Consider the following 19,254-nt stretch of genomic DNA (forward strand, 5'->3'; position numbering starts at 1 on the left):
CACAGAATAGGGTCCTCTCGAGCATGGAACTGTACCTAATAGAGCATAGTATTAACTTCACCCAAAAACCCTCTGATATGAGATACAACTGCTGCTCACTGATAACTCTGAATAGTCAGCAAGCTCAGTGCTAAATTATATATCCCTCAGTCTACATACGGTCTCATACCATACTGAATAGTATCTGTAAGCAGAGAAATTGACTCTTTGAGGGAATTGCATTGAAGTAAGTGTGACAAAAAATGCCCAGTATTCTATTTCTGAAGTATTGTGCTGAGGACAAATATCTAAAAGTAAGGCTGTTTACCCCAACCACCCCCATGTTTCTCATATTCTGTATATGCTCATTTGTTGGACAATATAAAGATGTAGAAGGCGGAATAGTGAGGTTGAGGCTGAGCTCTTCATTTCAGGAACATACTAAAGATCAAAATGGTAAATGCAAACCTTGGAAGTGAAGAACAGATGGAAACCAAATTATTTTGCTGAAGAAGCTGCTCATTCTCTTGTAGACAAGGCGAAACAGATCTTCCATTTTGAGTATTTAAGGTTGTTACAGACTTGGCATCCCCAATAGGAAAAAAGCATGTGTGCCAACATGTAGGCACTACATCCAATCAGAATTTAACCCTAGTTCCTGCATTATTTGTTGATGCCAGAGCCATGTTAACAATTATTTTGCCATCTATGTTAATTTTCAGTTTGGGGTCTCCACTCCAGAAACAAATTATGGCTGTTGTCTTCTGTCCTATTTTATGACCTTTGTTATTATCAAAGCCTTTGTCTTGAGAAGCTCATCTGTAGGATTTTTGGACCCAGTTTATTTAGCTCATAAACTAATACAACTTGATAGCATAGCTGTTACTTTCAACAGATACAGAAACAGTCTTGCCTCTGCAGTAGCCTGTTTATCAGGATTTACAAATTCCAACACTCCTGACCTTGAAGGTTGAAATGTCTGTGACTACCCGATATCTAGCAAACATAGAGAATGTTGGTGCTATTGGGATATACCTAGCAGCAACATCTACTTCTAACCTGTCTACAGATTGGGAATCTTGAGAGAAGCACTACTTTGTATTTTTTTGATTTATGGACCATCTTTAGTTGATCATTCCAACATGAACCCTCCCTCACCCAGGTGTCCGAGTCCGATTATCTTCAATTACTTATCTAAAAGCCTAAAACTCTTGACCCTTGCCTTGTCACTCTGACTCATCATATACTTTGTCCCTCAGTCATCCTATCTCATTTAGCATGAGAAAACAGCAGTGCTTTGTCTACATGTTGAGTTCCTAGTTGGTGGTGTCTTTGCTCTGACATTTTAGGTTGTATTTTCCACTGTTGGTGCAGTTTTACTCCTGAATAGTTAAATAATGAACTCAGCGCTCACCATAAGTGAAGTATGCTGATTGCACTCAATCTCCCACGATCATCCCATTATCATTATTCATAGCTCCAGGTGCAAATTGGGATGAGTACGAAGGTAGCTCAGTATGAACAATTAACATAAGTGGCAGAATAGGGAGACAAAATTCCTTGTTGCATTAGGAAGCACTTGAGGGGTATTTCAACCCATTGGGAATCTTTGTCCAGAATTGATGGGGAAATAGTGAAATGAAAGGACACTGTGTAGGCAAGTGATGGGGCTCAGCATCGACTCCCGGTTTGATGGCTGGTGAACTGGAGGTGGTGCTGCATGCACTAGTTGCAAGGAGGTGGTCTTGTTTGCCACTTTAGGTCAACATCCCCATAAATCAGAATTTTAGCATGCCTGATGGAGGCAGATTAAAGCTGCAGTTGATTGTTAACTCTTGTTCTGTGCCACTCCTATGTAGCATCTTAGCTCCAGATATTCTTGCAGCAGATAGCACAGTTCTGCAATTGGGTGTTTGCTGACTTGGAGCCAATGGAAACCATTCAGTGTTTGCTCCCAGCTGAATATGTAGAGGTTCACAGATTTGGTTGGCTGCATCCATCAAGATGTCAACAATCAAGCTATGCTAGCTGTTGATCACCTGGCATTCCTTTTTTCATCCAGTACCAGTTAAAGCGTACTGTGATGTGCATCTGAAGAACTATCCAGCATTGTACTTGGCATATTGTTTGCATGCCATCAGGTCTACTGTTATAAGAACATAAGAAATAGGAGCAGGAGTAAGCCCAATTTTATATTGCGTTTGAAAGTGATTTCGTTAAATCCGAAACGAGGATCTTAAATCTAAACAAAGCAAACTACATAGGTATGAGGGGCGAATTGGCTAAGGTAGATTGGGAAACTGCATTAAAAAGTTTGACCGTAGACAAGCAATGGCTAGCATTTAAAGAACTAATACATAATTTACAACAAATATACATTCCTTTAAGGCACAAAAACCCCACAGCAAAAGTGGTCCAACCGTGGCTAACAAGAGAAGTTAAAGATAGTATTAGATCAAAGGAAGAGGCTTATAATGCTGCCAAAAAGAGTAGTAAGCCTGAGGATTGGGAGGATTTTAGAATTCAGCAAGGGAGGACCAAGAAATTGAGAAAGAAAGGGAAAATAGAATATGAGAGTAAACTCGCAAGTTACATAAAAACAGACTGTAAAAGCTTCTATAGCCATGTAAAAAGGAAAAGATTAGCAAAAGTAAATGTTGGTACCTTACAGGCTGAGACAGGAGAAATTATAATGGGGAATAAGGAAATGGCAGAGAAATTAAACAAATACTGGCCGCGAATTTAATTCTGGAGGCGGAATGGGTCGGGACAGCGGGTTTCCAGCCCCGCTCCCAGCTGCCTCCGCTCTGCAGACGTGATTTTACCTTGCTTGGATGCTTTCATCCCGTCGGCTTACTGGCCACTTAACAGGAAGCGGATCTGATTGTCATTTGATGATGCGTCATCAGCTGGTTTCCTTAAAGGGACCACATCCACATGGAGTTTGACAGTTGTTCTGTCAGTGTTTGACACCATTGAGGTACTGCAATCACTGCACAAAGGTGAATGCTTGCACCTGGGCTCGCCAATGACTCCCTCCATATGCTTATGGAGGGAGTCACAGGGAGGTTCTCTTCCCTTCCAAGGGCGGAAGAGACCTCCCTAGGACACCAACTTACCTTGCACCTCCACCCAACCCCTCTCTATCTACTTTATCACTTCCCCATCTCACTTGCCACCCCTCACACTCACCCTCATCCTACTGCAAGCATACCAACGAACAACACACAAGGGTAGGCACTTGAGAGGTTTAGCCAATGTTCATGTGAAGTTTCTGGTAATGTGTTGTCATACAGTGAAATCTGTTTTTCAAAAGGTGCCCCTTATTGGACAGCTCTGAGTGACCCTTGAGGTATCTTACTGAATTCCAATGATTGTTCAGTCATAACTCCCACCTGCCCCCCGCCCCCCCCCCCCATAGTGATGAATGTGCATGGAATGGCTTGGACATTAAAGGGATGCCTCACAGTGCTGGTGTGGGACGGTGTCAACCTGGCGCATCATGTGGCAGCCAGGGTTTACAGCATCAAGCGAAGAAAATCTGGCCATGGTGATACCATTGTTGGCCTCCCGGGCAGCAATTTTGTCAGGGGCTGATGCCCTGTGTCCAGTGCAGCATCAGGTGATGGTGGAGAAGGTTGGTGATGATGTTGGTGGTGTTGGGGCTGATGATGGAAGGATTCGGAGGACCATGGTCTGATTGTTTCATTGGCTCTGATGTTGCTGGAATAAATGGCAGCTGCAGGTGAGATGACGGAAGCGATCTGTCATTGGTGAGAGAGGTTCTCCCAATGAGGTGGCACTGGACATACAGTTGGATCTAAAAACTTGTAAGCTGAAGAAATCTCTATGTATTAAAAATGCAGTAACCAACATTTTCTGTGCTCTGAAACTCACCATCTGCAGTATGGCGTTTCTGCAGCTGTTAGCTTTTCACAAATTAGAGAGTTAAATGCGTGGCTCAGACTGGTGTGGGAGAAATGGGTTTTGCTTCTTGGGACACTGGCATCAGTACTGGGACAGGAGAGAGCTATTCTGTTGGGACGGACTTCACTTGGCCAGTGCTGGGACTAGAGTCCTGGCAAATCGAATAACTAGGGCTGTAGAGAGGGCTTTAAACTAATTAGTGGGGGGGAGGTTTTAAGAGAGCGAAAAATAAAAATGATGACAGCGGAGAAGGCAATAGAGCAAGGTAGCAGTGGGGGAATTAAAGACCAGAACGTGTCAGGAAGGGACAGAATGTATAATGGTAAAGTAGTAAAGAGGGTAAAAGCAGGAATAAATTGTCAGAAAACATATTTGAAAGTTCTTTATCTGAATGCACGCAGCATTCGTAACAAAATAGATGAGTTGACGGTACAAATAACTACACATGGGTATGATCTGGTGGCCATTACGGAAACATGGCTGCAAGATGATCATGACTGGGAACTAAACATACAAGGGTATTTGACAATTAGGAAGGACAGACAGGAAGGAAAGGGAGGTGGGGTTGCTATGTTAATCAAGGATGGAATCACTGCAATAGTCAGAAATGATATTGGGTCAAAGGATCAGGATAGTGAAACAGTTTGGGTGGAGATAAGGAATAATAAGGGGAAAAAGTCACTAGTGGGCGTAGTCTATAGGCCTCCTAACAGTTGCAACTCTGTTGGTCGGTGTATAAATCAGGAAATAGTTGGGGCTTGTAATAAGGGAACAGCTATAATCATGGGGGATTTTAACTTTCATATTGACTGGACTAATCAAATTGGGCATGGCAGCCTTGAGGAAGAGTTCATAGAGTGTATTAGGGATGGGTTCCTTGAGCAATATGTAACTGAACCAACCAGGGGGCAGGCAATCTTAGATCTGGTCCTGTGTAATGAGACAGGATTAATAAAAAATGTCCTAGTAAAGGATCCCCTTGGAATGAGTGACCATAATATGGTTGAATTCCAAATTCAGTTTGAGGGTGAGAGAGTTGGATCTCAAACCAGCGTACTGAGCTTAAATAAAGGAGACTATGAAGGTATGAGAGTAGAATTGACTAAAGTGGACTGGGAAAACAGATTAACGTGTAAGACGGTACAAGAGCAGTGGTCTACATTCAAGGAGATATTTCACATCTTTCAAGATAAATATATTCCACTGAGGAAAAAGGGGAGTAAAAGAAAAGACAGCCATCCGTGGCTTAGTAAAGTAATAAAGGATAGTATCCAACTGAAAACAAGGGCATATAAATTAGCCAAATCTGGTGGGAGGATAGAAGATTGGGAAGCATTTAAAAGCCAGCAAACAATAACGAAAAGATTAATTAAGAAAGGGAAGATAGATTATGAAAGTAAACTAGCAAAAAATATAAAAACAGATAGCAAGAGTTTTCTACAACTATATAAAAAGAAAAAGGGTTGCTAAAGTGAACGTTGGTCCCTTAGAGGATGGGACCGGGAAACTAGTGGTGGGGAACATGGAGATGGCAAAGACGCTGAACAAATATTTTGTATCAGTCTTTACAGTAGAGGACACTAAAAATATCCCAACACTGGACAAACAGGGGGCAATGGGGGGGGAGGAGCTAAACACGATTAAAATCACTAAGGAGATGGTACTCGGTAAAATAATGGGACTTAAGGCGGATAAATCCCCCAGACCTGATGGTCTACATCCTAGGGTCTTGAGAGAAGTGGCGGTAGGGATTGTGGATGCATTGGTGATTATTTTCCAAAACTCCCTGGACTCAGGAAAGGTCCCGGCAGATTGGAAAACTGCTAATGTAACACCCTTATTTAAGAAGGGAAGTAGACAAAAGGCTGGAAACTATAGACCAGTTAGCCTAACATCTGTGGTTGGCAAAATGTCGGAGTCCATTATTAAGGAAACAGTAACAGAGCATTTGGATAAACATAATTTAATAGGACAGAGTCAGCATGGTTTTATGAAGGGGAAGTCATGTTTGACAAATTTGCTCGAATTCTTTGAGGATGTAACATACAGGGTGGATAAAGGGGAACCAGTGGATGTAGTGTATTTGGACTTCCAAAAGGCATTTGACAAGGTTCCACACAAAAGATTACTGATCAAGATAAAAAATCACAGGATTTGGGGTAATATACTGGCATGGGTGGAAGATTGGCTATCTAACAGAAAACAAAGAGTTGGGATAAATGGTTCGTTCTCGGGCTGGCAATCAGTAACCAGTGGTGTTCCGCAGGGGTCAGTGCTGGGACCCCAACTCTTTACAATCTATATTAACGATTTGGAGGAAGGGACCGAGTGCAACATATCCAAGTTTGCCGACGATACAAAGATGGGAGGGAAAGCAGTGAGTGAGGAGGACATAAAAAACCTGCAAAAGGACATAGACAGGCTAAGTGAGTGGGCAGAGATTTGGCAGATGCAATATAATGTTGGAAAGTGTGAGATTATGCACTTTGGCAGAAAAAATCAAAGAGCAAGTTATTATCTAAATGGAGAGAAACTGCAAAGTGCTACAGTACAAAGGGATCTGGGGGTCCTGGTGCATGAAACACAAAAAGTTAGTATGCAGGCGCAGCATGTGATCAAGAAGGCCAATGGAATCTTGGCTTTTATTGCAAGGGGGATGGAGTATAAAAACAGGGAAGTCTTGCTTCAGTTATACAGGGTATTGGTGAGGCCACACCTGGAATACTGCGTGCAGTTTTGGTTTCCATATTTAAGAAAAGATATACTTGCTCTCGAGGCGGTTCAGAGAAGGTTCACTCGGTTGATTCCGGAGATGAGGGGGTTGACGTATGAGGAAAGGTTGAGTAGGTTGGGACTCTACTCGTTGGAGTTCAGAAGAATGAGAGGTGATCTTATCGAAACATATAAGATTGTGAGGGGGCTTGATCGGGTGGATGCGGTGAGGATGTTTCCACTGATGGGTGAGACTAGAACTAGGGGGCATAATCTTAGAATACTGAGATGAGGAGAAACTTCTTCACTCAGAGGGTAGTAAATCTATGGAATTTGCTACCCCAGAGAGCTGTGGAAGCTGCAACATTAAATAAATTGAAAATGGAGATAAGACATTTTCCCAGCAGATAAGGGAATTAGGGGTTACAGGGAGAGGGCAGGGAAGTGGACGTGAGTCTAGATTCGGATCAGCCATGATCCTATTGAATGGCGGAGCAGGCCCGAGGGGCCGTATGGCCTACTCCTGCTCCTACCTCTTATGTTCTTATGTTATCAGAGCAGACTCAACCTGGCGTGTTCCCCAAACAGCAGGTATCCCAGTGAGGGAGAAGGTAAAATTACAGGTAAGCCTCAAAATACTCTTAAATTGGCTCTTAACAAGCCATTTAAGTAGGTGCATTGTCTCCCCGACTGCTTGGTGTCGGGTCAGTTCTATGCTGACAGATCGGACACCAGGGAGACTCGCGTGGAGGCATTTTTGACAGCAGACCCGCCTCCAAACCCGCCCCCTCAGCGCGATTAATTTCACAGCCTTTGTGTCTCTTCACAGAAGAAGACGCAAAAAACTTCCCGAAAATAGTGGAGAACCAAGACTCTAGCGAGAATGAGGAACCGAAAGAAATTAGTATTGGTAAAGAAATAGTACTGGAGAACTTAATGGGACTGAAAGCTGATAAAGCGCCTGGACCTGATGGCCTACATCCTAGGGTTTTGAAAGTGGTGGCTATAGAGATAGTGGATGCATTGGTTGTCATCTTCCAAAATTCCATAGATTCTAGAAAGGCTCCTGCGGATTGGAAGGTGGCAAATGTAACCCCACTATTTAAGAAAGGAGGGGGAGAGAAAATGGGGAACTACAGATGAGTTAGCCTGACATCAGTAGTCAGGAAAATGCTAGAATCTATTATTAAGGATGTGGTAACAGGGCACTTAGAAAATAATAATAGGCTTGGGCAGAGTCAACATGGATTTATGAAAAGGAAATCGTGTTTGACAAATCTTAGTTTGAGGTTGTAACTAGCAGAATAGATAAGGGGGAACCAATGGATGTGCTGTACTTGGATTTTCAGAAGGCATTCGATGAGGTGCCACACAAGAGGTTATTAAACAAAATTAGGGCTCATGGGATTGGGGGTAATAGACTAGCATGGATTGAGGATTGGTTAACAGGCAGAAAACGGAGAGTAGGAATAAACGGAGCAGGCTCAAAGTCATGGCTTCCCTTGGGAATGGAGCCTTCACATGCACCAATTGTCTGCCGAAGCCAGATAGGTGCAGCTCTGTCTGTAGCTGGGTAATGATGCTTTGGTGGGAAAAAATGTCTCTGGTGCTGCCTGACTTGCCTACTATCCTTCTGCTTGTCCTGCGAAATTTTCAGATGTAGGATTCTCTTTGTAAACCTGTTGGGGGGGGTGGGGAAGAGAAGCAGCAGATTAAAAAATGAAGGAAATTGGCAATAAAATATGAACCAGTCACTAATCTAGCTGGTGCAATTAGTTGGGTTCCCCTCTGCTGCTTTAGGATATATATAGTCCAGATAATTGGAATAAACTTGTGTACTTGAATAAAGCACTGGTAACTAGATCTAACTCCTAAGAAATGTGCAATTTGACTGAGCTGTCCTTTGCCTGAAACAGGTATTCCTGTTTTTCATGAAACTCTGCTGCTGGACATTTGACAAAAAAGAAGTTAGAAAGCCAGTGGAGCAATTTTCATTTGCATTTTGTATTTTATTATGCTCTTTACTCCCAGCAGGTTAACTGTTCCCTGCAAGAAATGACTGTAGAAAGTTGACTGAGATATGTAGAATGGAACAAAGTACAAAGGAAGCTAAATTGTACATTTTGAAATACAAGTAAATAAGGGCACGCTCTAGCATCAGATTTTACAGCATAACAATCTGTATGGTTATGTTCTTCAATGATTGAAAGTTTAAAGTTTTTACATAGAATTTCACGTCACTTGTTTAGTAACTCTCTTTTTCTAATAATTCTAATATTTTCACTGATCCTTGAGCTAAGGTGCCACTTCTAATTTTAAAGATTGAATGGGTGTTGGTGTATGAAGTAAGGGAATGTCCCATGGATTACAACTAAAAGGTCTCAAGTGGCTGACATCCTGATTCTTGCCCTGACCCCGCAAGCATTTGATTATGGCATGTGGAGATTGCATTTATTTGAAGTGCTGACCATCAGAACTCCTAAAGGTTCTGTCTTTCTTCCTGCACCTCTTAGTTCATACTCCATATATTGATGGAGTCTTTGAGTGAAGCTAATAGATATGGGCCTAGAAATTCACTTGGGCGCGGGCAGCTCGCTCGCGCCCAAAAGTTAGCGCTGGGCGGGGAGGCATTAGCGCACGCCGTATATTCGTCTTCTGCGCCCCAATTCGGAAGCGGGCGCTATACCAGGGTGTGCCCGCCTCCGTTTGGGGCGCTGCAACTGAATATCGGCGCGCTAGTTGCCGCAGCGCCACCCGATGCAGTGCGGCAGGCTGCGGTACTGCAGGCCTCCTCCTTCTCTTAAGGGGGAGGTGCCTGCAACGGCCGGAGCCCCGATCGCGAGTGCCGGCAAAAGAGCCCGGCACAACGGAGAAGTGCCAGGCTCCACGGAAACCAGCCGGCAATGCCGCGGGGGGGGTGGAGGAGGCCGGGGAAGGAGGTGCGGGCAGGCGGACGCCGAAAAAGTGGCCGGCCGCACCTTCCGCTTTAAAGCGCCCCACTATGGCAGCAGGACAGCCCCGTTTTCTGGTCGCTGTTTGCGCCCGCTTCGGAGGAGACGGCCGCAAATAAATATGGGGATCGGCGCGGTTTCGGGGCGTTACGGGCCACCGCGCACACCGATGACGTCATCGGTCCCGGCGCAGCACTAACGGCTACCGCCGCCAATACCGCTGCACTCAATTTCCACGCTACCACCCCGCCGGCGCAAAAGACCTCTTTAGGCGCTAAGTGGGCGCAAGGCCCACTGAATTTCTAGGCCAAGGAGCCTTAAGTTGTGTGGTTAATCCTAGTTCTTACAAAAAATAAAACGTTCCCCATACAAGAGAACATCTGTCCCAGGAGAGCTTTAACCTAATTAGATGCATTTCTCTCCCCTACACCAAACTTTTTAATTCATGGTTGTGAATTCAAGTTGTTCGGGAGGAAAAAAAAGTTTATTTTTTTTCGCTCTTTCTCTTCCCACAATTCCCAATTCTGTCACGTGTGCAGCAACTTGGTTGTTGCTGGTTTTTCCAATGGGAAGTTGTCCACTTTCTGTAAAAGATCATATCAAAAGTGACCCTTTTGGCACTATCTTAGGAAATCATTGATGATGATGATGAGCAGAGTGAGGCTAAGTACACTACACTACTTCAGAGAACCCCTGTGTTGGAACGTTAATGAGCATCTGTATATCACAACTTGGTGCTGGTATCTTCTGAAGAAATCATGGCCTGGCAAAAAAATTACGGGTTATTTAGCAGAAGCTAGTTTCACGTTGGAGGACATCTCTAACAATACAGAGCAATGTTTGTTTTTTCTCAAAACGCTAATATGAAAATGCGTTGAGTTGTGTGTGTGCATGCGTGTGTGTCATATCGGTGAGTTCCTTTGTGAAGAGCTTAAATCAGTTATAGCTAGGAACAGTATTGTATAGACGTGGAAGCAGTGGAAACTCCCGATAATTCCTCTACCTTCCTTTATTCAGAATGTGGAAGGAAAAACCCACAGTATATATAGAAGAAACCTGAAGTGAAGGAAGGCTATTTATTACAAACTACCTTCTGGAATATTTGTGTGTGGACATTGCTTAATTTTGTTAATCATTGTGCAATTGAGTCTTGAGTAGCAAGGTTTGTTCTTAATTGTCCCTAGATACTTTGAGAATTCATTTGAAATTCAGTATTTGCTATACTTAAATATAGTGTGAGATTTTGTTCTGTTTTATGGCAATTGACCTGGCAACATTCAGCATGGATCTGATCATTCTGTCATCACCTGCATGGAAATAGCATTCATTGCACTGTAATTTACACACCTGCTTGTGTGTGTGAATCTGCTTAGAACTGAATAATTGCACTTGTAGACATACTGAGAGAATTTAGTTCTGCAACTACACTGTTAAATGGTAACAATTTGATATTGCAGGTGAGCCCTGGTGAATTGTCAAATGGAGTAATAAATGCTGCTTTCTTGCTACTTTTCAAAGATCTAATCAAATTATTTGCGTGTTACAATGATGGAATCATTAATTTGTTAGGTGAGTACAGTTTACGATACATAATCAACTTGTTCACTGCAGTTTAATTAGTTATCAGTTATTCCATTACTGGAAATCTGAAGACCTACAGATCATTTGTTCTAGTTTAATCTATTTGACTAATCTTCTCTCCCCTATCTTATTTTTTGAATGTAATCTTCTATACCATATGAAAACCAGTTTAATCAGCTTGAAGATTGTATATAATTTGAACAGCTGGATCTGCAACAAAAAAAAATCAAATTTTTGGAATCCACAGGTTTACTTGGTGACCAGCAGCCACAAATTCCATGAAGATTTTCTGTCAAATATGTACCTTCATTCTGTAAAATTGCTGATTGAATCAGCCAGGTTAGGCGTGAGAGGAGAAAGAAAGATTTGACTAGATGAGAAAATATCAATAATTTTGTAAACTCAAATATTCATGGGTCTATATTCTTGTTTTTCAAACTTGGTAGTGTAAAATTAGCTTTCAAGATGCCATCAGATTTTTGCTCAGACTGTTAATATAGCAGTCTATATTTAAATCATTGGGCTCTTAATTTCTGCTGGGAAAAATTAGCATTTGGTGCTACAGTTTAATGTAGTTATGTTTTTCTGATTTCTAGAAAAATATTTTGAAATGAAGAAGGGACAGTGTAAAGAAGCGCTAGAAATTTATAAAAAATTCCTCACTAGAATGACAAGAGTTTCAGAATTTCTTAAAGTTGCTGAAGTAAGTAACTGTTAACATCATTTTTGTGGTCTCTGGAGCACAATCCTGTTTGACTATTTTTCATTGACTACTTTTAATGTTTGAAGATTGATTGTTCGAGGTTGTATCAAAAAAAATATTAAGTACACAATGTTACCTACAAAATATAATAACACATGAGAAATAAAGTAAAACCCAATAAGATTTGTAGTTTATAATTTTCACTTGCTGTCTTTGATAAGTTCTGTGCTTTAGAGGTTGCTGCTTCTACTCTGACCTTATTTCCTTTTTTTTTTCCCTGTCTGCTTACCATCGCATGTTGTCTTAAATTCCCATTCTTTCTGAACCAAATACTATTCTGCTGTGCTCATTCTGTGGCCCACCATTCATGCTCAACTGCAACTCACAGCAACTGTACCCATTATCTTAGTAAAGCGCTGCAGAACAAGTTTAATATTTTAGTTTGAATAACACCTCTACAACTAAAAACATTACATATTCATAAAAGTGATGTTTTTATATACATCATGGTGCAGTGATCCTGCTGTGATGTGGTATTTAGGCAACCCATTGATCTGATCAAATGTAACTGACCCCCATGTGTGTTGCACGGTCAGGTCCAATCAAATCCGATTTAATCTTGTAGCACACTGGAACCAGTGTGCCCTCCTATTTCATGCTGGATATTCTGCATTGCTTAAATATAGTACAGTACTTGAAATTAAGAACAACATAAAGGTGTTTACAAGTTTGCCAATGTTTCATTAAAAATTTGTGAAACATTCCCTAAAATTTGAATTTCACAATATTTGCTTTATATTCCCTTTGTTCTATTAATATTTTTTTCATGTGGGCCCAGCCACAAACATCCACATAGTTATGTTCAAAATTAAGCAAATGTCACTTTAGAATAGTATGTAATGTACATCACTAATTACATTGAAATGGAAGATCATCTATTTGAGGCTATTTTTGATAAATCTGCAAATTGTTTGGCAAATCGTAGGCACAAACTCATGTATTAACAATGCATGATGCAAGTTAATAGGTTGCCAGTATGTTGCACCACCATTATAGCTCATTGTTGTTGAATATTTGCTCTTTAAATTTGGTGACTTTGAATCTGTTACTCCTGTATCTATTAATGGGCCCAATTCTGATTCAGAACAAAAACTGTACCTTCTGATCTTCCAGCCTGGAATCCATTTGAATAAAATTGGTCACGTGCAAGTGAAGAATCAGCATAGCCATTATTTCACATCTCTTGTATCCCAAAGGTGGAAATAATTTAATGGTACTTTTTTGGAGTATGGTGCAATGATGATATTATAAACCAGTTTCTTAAATAAAGCTATTGATTTTAGATTTAACAATTGAACCTTATGTAGAAAATGTAACTTTGATATGAAGTTCTTGCATGCAGACCACAGTACTGCAAACTCGTATGGAAATGGGTTTAAAACAGTGTGTTTTTTAAAGATATTTGTAAATATCACATGATTCCTTAGTAAATAGGAATGCCACAGCAATTTAGATATAACTTGTATGGTCTCTTTACTAGTAAACATTATCTAGAATGACTTGGTTTGTAAATACATACGAACATACAAATAAGGAGCAGGAGTAGGCCACTCGGCCCCTTGAGCCTACTCCGCCATTCAATAAGATGTAACTGGTAAAATAGATAAGGGAGAACCAGTGGATGTGGTGTATTTGGACTTTCAGAAGGCTTTCGATAAGGTCCCACATAAGAGATTAGCGTGCAAAATTAAGGCACATGGGATTGGGGGCAAGGTATTGACTTGGATAGAGAACTGGTTGGCGGACAGAAAGCAAAGAGTTGGAATAAACGGGTCGTTTTCCGAGTGGCAGGCAGTGACTAGTGGGGTACCGCAAGGATTGGTCCTAGGACCCCAGCTGTTCACAATATATATTAATGATCTGGACGAGGGAATTGGATGTAATATCTCCAAATTTGCAGACGACACAAAGCTGGGTGGGAGGGTAAGCTGTGAGGAGGATGTCGTGAAACTCCAGGACGATTTGGACAGGTTGGGTGATTGGGCAGAAAAATTGGCAAATGCACTATAATGTGGATAAATATGAGGTTATCCACTTTGGTGGCAAAAACAGGAAGGCAGATTATTATTTGAATGGCAATAGATTGGGAGAAGGGGAAGTGCAAAGAGACCTGGGTGTTCTTGTGCCCCAGTCACTGAAGGTAAGCATGCAGGTGCAGCAGGCGGTTAAGAAGGCAAATGGTATGTTGGCCTTCGTAGCAAGAGGGTTCGAGTACAGGAACAAGGATGTCTTGCTACAGTTGTACAGGGCCTTGGTGAGACCGCACCTTGAGTACTGTGTGCAGTTTTGGTCGCCTTACCTGAGGAAGGACGTTCTTGCCATGGAAGGAGTGCAGCGAAGATTCACCAGGCTGATACCTGGGATGGCAGGAATGACGTATGAGGAGAGATTGTGTCGATTGGGCTTATACTCACTGGAGTTTAGAAGATTGAGAGGGGATCTCATCGAAACCTATAAAATTCTGTCAGGCCTGGACAGACTAGATGCAGGAAGGATGTTTCTGATGGCCGGGGAGTCCAGAACCAGGGGTCATAGTCTAAAGATAAGGGGTAAGCCATTTAGGACTGAAATGAGGAGGAATTTCTTCACCCAGAGAGTGGTGAACCTGTGGAATTCTCTGCCACAGAGGGCGGTGGAGGCCAGTTCATTAATTATATTCAAGAAAGAGTTGGATATATTTCTTAAGGCTAAAGGGATCAAGGGATATGGGGAGAAGGCAGGGACAGGGTACTGAACTTGGATGATCAGCCATGATCTCATTGAATGGCGGAGCAGGCTCGAAGGGCCGAATGGCCTACTCCTGCTCCTATCTTCTATGTTTCTAAGATCATGGCTGGTCTGATTACTCCACATTTCCAACTACCCCCGATAACTTCACCCCCTTATCAAGAATATATCTAATTCTGCTTTAAAAATATTCAAAGACTGCTTCCACCGCCCTCTGAGGAAGAGAGTTCCAAAGACTCTCAACCCTCTGAGAAAAGATTTCTCCTCATCTTTGTCTTAAATGGGTGACCTCTTATTTTTAAACAGTGACCCCTAGTTCTAGATTCTCCCACAAGAGGAAACATCTTCTCCACATCCACCCTGTCAAGACTCCTCAGGATCTCAATCAAGTCACCTCTTACTCTTCTAAACTCCAGCGGATACAAGCCTAGCCTGTCCAACCTTTCCTCATGAGCCAACCCTCCCATTCCAGGTATTAGTCCAGTAAACCTCTGAACTGCTTCCAGCACATTTACATCCTTCCTTAAATAAGGAGACCAATACTGTACACAGTACTCCAGATGTGGTCTCACCAATGCCCTGTATAACTGAAGCATAACCTCCCTACTTTTGTATTCAATTCCCCGCGCAATAAACAATAACATTCTATTAGCTTTCCTAATTACTTGCTGTACCTGCATACATGCGATTCATGCACTAGGACACCCAGATCCCTCTGCATCTCAGAGCTCTGCAATCTCTCACCATTTAGATAATATGCTTTTTTTATTCTTTCTGCCAAATATCACCCAAGATGTAGGATTGAACCTACAGATTGCTACTATTTGGATGAATAAATGATGGGCATATTCCCAACATCAGTTAGAGGTCCTGGTAAAATGTTATTCTAGGATCACGTGTTGCTGTAAAAACTGAACGTCTGGAATGAAAAAGAGCAATTACGTGGTTTCAGGTGATTGATGAGTGGAATTTGGTGCATACAAATGCGCTATTTTGATTATACAGCTCCTTTCCTACTTGTGCCTCCAATTAGTAGGTATAATGAGAGTTTCCAGGATAAATCAAGGAAATATTAAGAAAAATAAAATAGGTGATTGGCAGGCTGAGGGAACAGTGAGGATGACACCAGGCCACGATGGACTGCACAGTAACAACAGCAAATTGCATTTATATAGCGCATTTAATGCAGTAAAACGTCCCAAGGCGCTTCACAGGAGCGTTATCAAACAAAATTTGACACTAAGCCACATGAAATATTAGGACAGATGACCAAAAACTTGATCAAAGAGGTAGGTTTTAAGGAGCATCTTAAAGGAGTAGAGAGAGAGATAGCGAGGCGGATAGGTTTAGAGGGGAAATTCCAGAGCTTGGAGCCTAGGCAACTGAAAGCACGGCTGCCAATGGCAGAGCGATTAAAATGGGGGATGTGCAAGAGGCCAAAATTGGAGGAGTGCAGAAATCTTGGAAGGTTCTAGGGCTGGAGGAGGTTGCAGGAATAGGGCGGGGTGAGGCCTTGGAGGGATTTGAAAACAAGGATGAGAATTTTTAAATGGAGGCGTTGGTAATGTAGGTCAGCGCGCACGGGTGATGGGTTAATGGGACTTGGTGCGAGTTAGGATACATTTTGCGGGAGCTCAAGCTTATGGAGGGTGGAAGATGGAAGGCTGACCAGGAGAGTGTTGGAATAGTCAAGCCTAGAGGTAACAAAGGCATGGATGAGAGCTCAGCTGCTACTGAAACCGAGGCGGGGCGGATTCGGGCGATGTTATGGAGGTGGGAGTGGGCAGACTTGGTGATGGCGCGGTTATGTGGTCGGAAGCTTATCTCTGGGTCAAATACGACGCCAAGGTTGCGAACGGTTAGGTTCAACCTCAGACAGTTGCCAGGGAGAGGGATGGAGTTGGTGGCTAGGGAACGGAGTTTGTGGCGGGGACCAAAGACAATGGCTTCAGTCTTCCCAATATTTAGTTTGAGGACATTTCTGCTCATCCAGTACTGCATGTCGGGCAAGCAGTCTGATAAATTAGAGACAGTGGAGGGGTCGAGAAAGATGGTGGTGAGGTAGAGCTGGGTGTCGTTCACGTACACGTGGAGCCTGACATTGCGTTTTCAGATGATGTCACCAAGGGACAGCATGTAGCTGAGGCACTTAAAGTAGCTAATGAATTGGTCACATACTGATTGGTTTCCAATGATCCATAAAGATACCCTAGTGGTGCTTGAGAGTTGAAGGCCAATTTCTAAAGAGGGGTATAAATAAACCTTCAGAGTGAGAGTGAATTCTGCAGTTGATAAAATTGTGATAGAGAATATTTTTTTTTATTCATTGGGCATCAAGGTCAGCATTTATTGCCCATCCCTAATTGTCCATGAGAAGGTGGTGAAGAGCTGCCATTTCAGAGGACAGTTAAGTCAACCACATTGCTGTGGGCCTGGAGTCACATATAGGCCAGACCAGGTAAGGATGGCAGATTTCCTTCCCTAAAGGACATTAGTGAACGAGATGGGTTTTTATGACAATCCGATAGTTTCATGGTCACCATTATTGATACTAGCTTTTTATTCCAGATTTATTTAATTAACTGAATTTAAATTCCATGGCTGCCATGGTGGGATTTGAACTCGTGTCGCTGGATCAGTAGTCCAGTAACATAACCACTATGCTACCGTGCCCCCGAAGTAGTTAAAAAAAAAAAAAAAAAATTAAAAAAAAAAAATTAAAATAAGAGGCAGCCAGTAAGGCCTGATGAAGGGGAGATTGTGCCTGACAAGTCTATTTGAGCTCTTCAACAAAATAACAAAGCTAGTACAGAAGAAAATGCATTCCATGTTTAGATTTTAGCTAGGTTTAAACATAGTACCACCCAGCAGATTTGGAAAGCACGGAATGAGAGCAGGGGGATACTAAGTGGACTGGAACTTTGCAGAATCGTAGGAAATGAATAATCGTTGTATATGGCACTTTATTTATGAATAAATAAAGGAATAGCCAGGTGCTTCAGGAATCTCTGCTTGGACCATTGTTGTTTAGAAGGTGGGGAAGCTTTTAGAAACAATAATCAGGAACAAAATTAACAACACTTGGACAAGCGTGGATTAAGCCAGCATGGATTTGTTAAAGGCAAATAGTGTTTAACTAACTTGATCGAGTTTTTTGATGAGGTAACAGAGGGTGTTGATGAGGGCAATGTGGTTGATGTAGTGTACATGGATTTCCAAAAGGCATTCGGCAAAGTACCACATAATAGGCTTGCCAGCAAAGTTGAAGCCCATGGAATAAAGGACAATGGCAGCATGGATACGAAATTGGCTAAGTAACAGGAAACAGAGTAGTGGTGAACGGTTGTTTTTCGGACTGGAGGAAGGTATACAGTGGTGTTCCCCAGGGGTCGGTACTAGGACCACTGCTTTTCTTGAAATATTAATGATTTGGATGTGGGTGTATAGGGCACAATTTCAAAATTTACAAATGAAACAAAACTTGGAAGTATAGTGAACAGTGAGGAGGATAGTGATAGACTTCAAGAGGACATAGACAGGCTGGTGGAATGGGTGGACACGTGGCAGATGAAATTTAATGCAGAAAAGTGTGAAGTGATACATTTTGGTAAAAAAGACGAGGAGAGGAAATATAAACTAAAGTGTACAATCCTAAAGGGTGTGCACAAACAGAGACACCTGGGGGTATATGTACACAAATCGTTGATGGTGGCAGGGCAGGTTGAGAAAGCAGTTAAAAAAGCTTACGGGATCCTGGGTTTCATGAATAGAGGCATAGAGTACAAAAGTGTGAAAATTATGATGAACCTGTATAAAGCACTGGTTCGGCCTCAACTGAATTATTACGTCCAATTCTGGGCACCACACTTTAGGAAGGATGTGAAGGCCTTCGAAAGGGTGCAGAAAAGATTTACAAGAATGATGCCAAGGATGAGGGACTTCAGTTACGTGGATAGACTGGAGAAGCTGGGGTTGTTCTCCTCAGAGCAGAGAAGATTGAGAGGAGATTTGATAGAGGTGTTCAAAATCATGAGGGGTCTGGACAGAGTAGATAGAGAGAAACTGTTCCCATTGGCAGAAGGGTCGAGAACCAGAGGACACAGATTTAAGGTGGTTGGCAAAAGAACCAAAGGCGACATGAGAAAAACTTTTTTACTCAGCGAGTGGTTAGGACCGGGACCGATGTCCGAGGGGGAGTGTTTGCTAGTGCTGTTGAGGAGGGTTTAAACTAAAATGGCAGCGGGTTGGGAACCTGTGCAGGGAGGCAGAGGAAAGGGAAGCAAGGATAGAGGCAAAAGACAGGAAGTAGAAAAGCAAAAGTGGCAGTCAGAGAACTCAAGGGTGTAAATCAAACATGGCCACAGTAAATAATAATTCTAAAAGGTCTAAGAGTGTTAAAAAAACAAGCCTGAAGGCTTTGTGTCTTAATGCGAGGAGCATTCATAGAAACATAGAAGATAGGAGCAGGAGTAGGCCATTTGGCCCCTCGAGCCTGCTCCGCCATTCAATGAGATCATGGCTGTTCATCCAAATTCAGTACCCTGTCCCTGCCTTCTCCCCATATCCCTTGATCCCTGTAGCCTTAAGAAATATATCTAACTCCTTCTTGAATAT

At 42.3% G+C, this 19,254-nt stretch overlaps 1 protein-coding gene across 26 annotated transcripts in view; it reads left to right on the forward strand.

Moving 5' to 3' along the window:
• The window catches only part of snap91a (synaptosome associated protein 91a), a 312,251-nt gene that overhangs the window by 172,406 nt on the left and 120,591 nt on the right, over positions 1-19,254 (forward strand). For 24 of the 26 annotated variants that reach the window (XR_015079572.1, XM_085997458.1, XM_085997467.1 and 21 more), the window contains exons 7-8: positions 11,027-11,138; positions 11,747-11,853. The exons of the other annotated variants lie outside the window; for them this stretch is intronic. Coding sequence is in view for 23 of the 24 variants with exons in the window: in XM_085997458.1 (XP_085853584.1) it covers positions 11,027-11,138; positions 11,747-11,853 (219 nt within the window). In the remaining variant the exon portion in view is untranslated. The remainder of the gene's footprint in view (positions 1-11,026; positions 11,139-11,746; positions 11,854-19,254) is intronic. 26 annotated transcript variants of the gene reach the window in all.

Source organism: Somniosus microcephalus, chromosome 9 (genome assembly GCF_052327205.1).
Source record: "Somniosus microcephalus isolate GS21.2 chromosome 9, FLI_Smic_1.0, whole genome shotgun sequence".
Taxonomy (NCBI): Eukaryota; Metazoa; Chordata; class Chondrichthyes; order Squaliformes; family Somniosidae; genus Somniosus; species Somniosus microcephalus.